Consider the following 5,905-nt stretch of genomic DNA (forward strand, 5'->3'; position numbering starts at 1 on the left):
GTTTAATCATGAGTTGTGGTGTATAATGTGAATATGTTTCTGCTTAGTGAGAGAAACACTAAGTATTTTTTGAGGACTTGTTTTTCAATCGATATGAATCATATGATCATGTATCTTTTTTTCTCAGTGAGAGAAACATTAACGAATCATTACAGACTTGTTTCTTTCAATTTTGTAAATATGTTTCTGACTAGTGAGAGAAAATTAAGAAATCATTGGAGAATCGTTTCTTAATGGAGGATATCATCATTTATCTTAATAATATCAGTGACTATTTATTGAATGACATGTGTCAATAGGAAGATAGTGTCGTATAATCAATGGTTTGGCTAAACATATTTGTTTGCTAAATGCTCGTTGCATTAGCATTATTCATTCGCGACCTTAGGGAACAATAATCTTTATGTGATTTGATAGCAAAAACAAAAGTCTTTTTCGAAATAATAAACTTTCAAAGACAATATCGTACACGATACAATACTGCCTGATAATGATAATAATATAACTGATTTAAAGGCAAAAACCTTTAAAAATTACAATATGAAATTTCAGAAATGCAAACGCAAACATTTAGTTCAAATCCAAACCATGTTGGCTAACACTTATTATCGATGCTATGATCAGAAAGATCGGCGGCAGGTGCGGCGGTGGTGGTGGTTGTGACAGGCATCTGACTTGTGATTGGTAATTGATGGTAGCAGTAGCTGTTGTCGTCCATTGAAGCAACGCTGGCTTGAACATCACTCATCTGCTGAGGTTGTCCCATCAACAACGATTGGTGTTGATTTGGATACTGATTTGAACTCTGTCCCTGATCAAGACTCAAACATGTATACATGTCCTGGCTCGAACCGTTGAACCTAGGCTGGGTCTGATCATAAAAGTTACCAAGAGATTGGTATTGAAATGGTTCTTGAAGATTCATATTCTGATGATGAACATGATCATTAGAACCACCATGAGCTTGCTCATTCACACTCATATCCATACCATCATATTGACGCATATGATCATAAAATTCAGTAGGGTTACTTACCAAACCCTCGGTTCCGACAGCAAAAGGGTCCACATCACCAACAACAGGACCAGATGCATCTGTGACAGCGACATTAAGAGCACCAATCGGCTCGAGGAACTCGGTCCTGTGAGTTAGCTTATTGACATTATCATCAATTATAAGATTCAGTGCTTCAATAAAACCTGGATCAGAATAGTGATGTGGCGACATCGCTTTCCCCTTGAGAAGATCGAACATAACCTCTTGAACCTCAATCTCTCGATTCTCTTCATCTATCCTCATCAGTTTCTCTCTTCCTTTCTGGATCCTCTCCCACAGATACCTCTCTTGGTCATACATCTTCTTGTACCGTTGCTCCGGCAGAACATTCAGAAACTTCAAGCACACTTCTCTAGCGCCTTCCTTTGACGGGGAAAACTCCGGCTCCGTATTGTCGCAGCTGTTGATAACCGCACAAGCTTTGACACCACAGAGAGTAGCCAGCTCGTTGACTTTCTTGATAATACCTTTCTTCCTCTTCTTGAAACTTTGGTTCCTTGCAATGTTATCAGTTATGGGTTCTAGTTTTAACTTTCCCCTTGGCATTGTTGTATGTAAGTGAATGATAGAGATATGTTGGCACTTGATATTTCTCTTGTTTATATAGCCTAATGAGAGGCTGGTATTAGGTATGCAAGTCTTATCACTCTCTTTGGGTAATTAATACTAAATTGCGGTAATGTATAATTTGATAGTTACAAAAAGAGTAAGTAAATATATAATATCAAGTCTGTATATACATTATTAGTGAGCTGGCAATAGTGAAATTTTTTTTTTTTTTTTTTTGAAAAAGACTTGATATTATATATATACATACTCTTTTTGTAACTATCTATTATATATTACCGCAATATAGCATTAATTACCCAAAGAAGTGATAATACTTGAATATGTAATACCAGCCTCTCATTACACTATGTGAAATTTCTTATTACCACTTATCGTTATGTTTTTAAGTTTTTTTATAACTAGTTTGTCTTAGTATATTAATCTTATTTTTATAAAACTAAATTTTAACACTTGTTCATAATTTTGAAGTTATGTAATATTTGTGTTTTTCTGTAAAATAGAGCTAGAAATTGTCAATATAAATGGAGAATTGAAGATGAAAAATTCGATTTTGCTTAATATCATATTAAAATAATATTTGAATGGATTTTAGAATTGTCAGATAATCATTGGATATAACAGATAACAAGCATGTAATTTTAGATATAGTTTGCATCCCTAGATTTGTTTCCTCTTGTTGAAGTAATTTAAGAACCAAGAAAACGGTAAATGTCTATGCAAATTTAGAAGAAAATATTGCCAGCTAGTGCTGCGTAGGTAGCATGAGAATTACAGATCATATCCAAAGGGAAATTCATAAATTTCTAATAATACTACAAAATATGCGTGAGACTTATTATCCGAGATTCGAACTAGATTTGAGATCAGATTCGGATCCGTTCTAAAAATTCAGATATCTAGGAGACCGAACATGAATCCAGATAGTAAAATGTATGATTTGTCTAAACCGGGTCCGGATCCAAATATTTTTGGTTTTTTAGTTTGAATATCCGGATCCGTAATTTTTATTGATAGTTATTTTAAAATAATAATATCTATATATAAAACTAATTTTATCTCATTTATAGTAATATATATATATATATTGTAACTAATATTATATAGAAATAATCAAAAACATTATATACATTTTTATTTTTAGTTTATTGTTAGTATTTTACAAAATATAAATAATAATTGTATTTAATTTAAGGATCTAAATCCGGATCCGATTATCCGTCAGATACTATAATTTTTAAAAATATATCCAACAGTCGAATATCTGACAATCAAGTACGGATAATGATAGTAAAATCATGGCTACGTCGGATAAAGATTTGATCCACATACTTTAAAATTCTCCGGATACCCGATCCATCCTAGACCTACTATAAAACATGCTTATTTTCTGAATTAAAGAAAAAAAATTTTATAAATTTGAGACTCATTAAATTAATATAGTTTGCTTAATTCAAGATAAATAAAATCTTTATAAAAGAAACCAGAAATGGTTAACCAGATCTTTTTGTGACAAAAAAAAAAGGTTAACCAGGTCTTTATTTTGGTTAATCCGCAGAAAGTCTTAAAGAATTTGGGAAAGAAGTCGATCAAACTTACATGTTCTTTCAGAAACTACTGATACTTCAATGAGAAATTCAGTTCTTGATATTTTTTTCCATCATTCAAGAGTAGAATACAATGTTAAAATACATAAACCAGCATACATCCATTATATATATACATTGTTAGATTATATGTACATACTTGGAATGATTCTTGACCACGCAAAGGAGAATCTGTAGCCAGTAGCATTGAGTTCGCCCATCACGTCTACATCTTTCTGCAGTTGACATATTTTGATCGCATCTTAATCCACACGTAATATTTATGCATAGTTCAGTCATGAGTGATATGTATTTACTGAGGAATTAACCTGCCATCTCGTATATGACTGACAAGTAGTGTCTCCATTCTTCAAATCTGACCCAGCTTTCTCTGATATTAGTTACAAAAAGTACATTAATATGTATACATATAACGGCATATAACCAACATTCCTCTCATATATATAGATGTCACCGTGCTAACGAGAAATATACCTGGATATTGGTGACTGAAGCCATCCTAAAGATTAACACCGCGACCTCTCCCTCCTTCGATCTGAAATGAAAAGAAACAAAAATGCAAAGTTGGATATTATTGTTTTTGAATTCTATGTATTTATACGTCAAACATTTGTTACATGCCTGGCAAGCAGAAGATGCAACACCAAAGATGAAATCTTTTTTTTTTTGATCTCTTCAAGCTCATAATTTAAACTGTCCATGAAGCTCTTGACACAAATGGTAAAAAAAGAAGATAGCAAACCTAGAGGTAAGCATCAGAGCCTCTGAAAATCGTCGGGACAGGGAAGCAAAGAACCTCCAAGGACTGAAGACAGGCCCAAGGACGCATCACCTCCGCACAAGACAGCTGATAAGGGGCAGCACATTAACTTGGTCTTCACCTGCAAAAAGAGAAGGATACGATCTTCCTACTAACAAAACGGTGTCACAGGAACTGGGATGACCAAACCCTAGTAAGTCTCCTCGTCGACAGAGTTAGAGCCGAATAACTCCACCGGAAATCTCAAGTCAACGCTTACCCCTAGAGAGAGAACCTGGCTCAGTCTCTAATGCGCCATCAGAGCACAAATATTGGAAGGTCCTTGCATGTGTCTTTGGAAGGGGGGGGGGGGGCACAAATTAGCAAACCTAAGAAGGACAAGGGGAGAGAAGTCTCTGAGTAGGTTCCTGTAATGTTTTGTGGGCCCTACGACATGTGTTGACCTACAATTGGTTCACTTTTAATTTTTTTTTCTTCTTTCTTAAAAACAGAAAATTAAAAAAAAAAGTTTTAAAGGATTTTTTGGTGTCCTACCAATAATGATGCCCTCAGATAACCACCGTTGGAGATACGAAGGCACCCGAGAAGGCGCAACCAAAGTAAGATCGAGCTCCAAGAGAAATACAGCGAGGCCAACAAAACAAAGATCAAGCAGAGACCGGAAAAGAGGACACCACAGCCATAGACGACAGGCCTTTACCTCCGAACCATATCTGCACGTGCTAACCCACAGGGTAGACGGCAACCACGCTGACTACCATCCTACCTGTGCACACGCCGACTTGCTGAGCAAACGTCGATCTTGGGAAGCAAAAGACAAACAAGGAAGGCGGAGAAGAGACGCCTCCGACACCGGCTGTCACGCGCCGAGCCGGAGCAAACCAGAATTCTATAAACTAGAACGAGTGGGCGAGAGAGAAAGTTAGAGAGATAAGGGAGAGAGAAAAGTCTCCGTCCAAAGATGAAATCTTTTCCAAAGCTTTTTACTGCTTAAACTAGCAGTGTTATTACTACATGGGAATGGTTCGTTCTCTTCGCAAGTAATTTCTTCATCAGCTTTACAACTCGCAGCAGCTAATAGAAAAACTAAAGCGAGCCCAAGAAGCTTCATGGTTAATCTGTTGATGTATATGTGTTGTGTTGTACGGAACCTTATATTATCTCAATGTTTGTGTAGAACTCAAAGTATAAAGAACTCTCTTTATTAGCTTAAGAAAAACTTCTCAAAAACTCAAGCACTCAAACACAAACTCAAAACTCTTAAATGTATGCAACACTCTTGCATATCTTTATATAGCTAATATATTTCCTAAACTCTTAGGTATTAACTATCCTAATCCTAACTCTCTTAGGATTGCTTTAACGTGCTCTTTAAGTTAACTTCATGTTTATCTCCAACATTCTCCCCTTTAAACTTGAAGTTAACTTCTTCAATGTCTTGAACTCCTACTAGTGCTTTCATTTCCTTGAACTTGATTCTTCCTAAAGCTTTAGTTAGAATATCAGCCTTTTGTTCAGTGCCTGGAACATGTTGAACATCCACTAGCTCATTCTCGATGCATTCTCGGATGAAGTGATAACGCTTGTGTATATGCTTGCTACGACCGTGGAAGACCGGGTTCTTGGTAAGTGCTATGGCTGATTTGTTATCAAGCCTGATGACAACACGTTCACTCTCTTTTCCAATGACTTCTCCCAAAAGCTCTTGTAACCATATGGCTTGTTTGGCAGCCTCGGTTGCTGCCATGAACTCTGCTTCACACGAAGATAAAGCCACCGTTTCCTGCTTTTGAGAACACCAAGTGATGGGACTTCCGTTTAGATAAAATATGTGACCAGTTGTGCTCCTGCCATCATCATCATCAATATTGTGACTTGAGTCACTAAAACCTTCCAATTTTACCGAACTTGCTT

General features: G+C 36.0%; 1 protein-coding gene across 1 annotated transcript; it reads right to left on the minus strand.

Moving 5' to 3' along the window:
• Positions 1 to 595: 595 nt before the first annotated feature.
• On the minus strand, positions 596 to 1,603 carry LOC130501603 (agamous-like MADS-box protein AGL36). The gene has a single exon (XM_056996436.1). It carries the CDS (start codon positions 1,601 to 1,603, stop codon positions 596 to 598), a length of 1,008 nt encoding a protein of 335 aa, XP_056852416.1.
• Positions 1,604 to 5,905: the final 4,302 nt, after the last annotated feature.

Source organism: Raphanus sativus, unplaced genomic scaffold (assembly GCF_000801105.2).
Source record: "Raphanus sativus cultivar WK10039 unplaced genomic scaffold, ASM80110v3 Scaffold0224, whole genome shotgun sequence".
Lineage (NCBI taxonomy): Eukaryota > Viridiplantae > Streptophyta > Magnoliopsida > Brassicales > Brassicaceae > Raphanus > Raphanus sativus.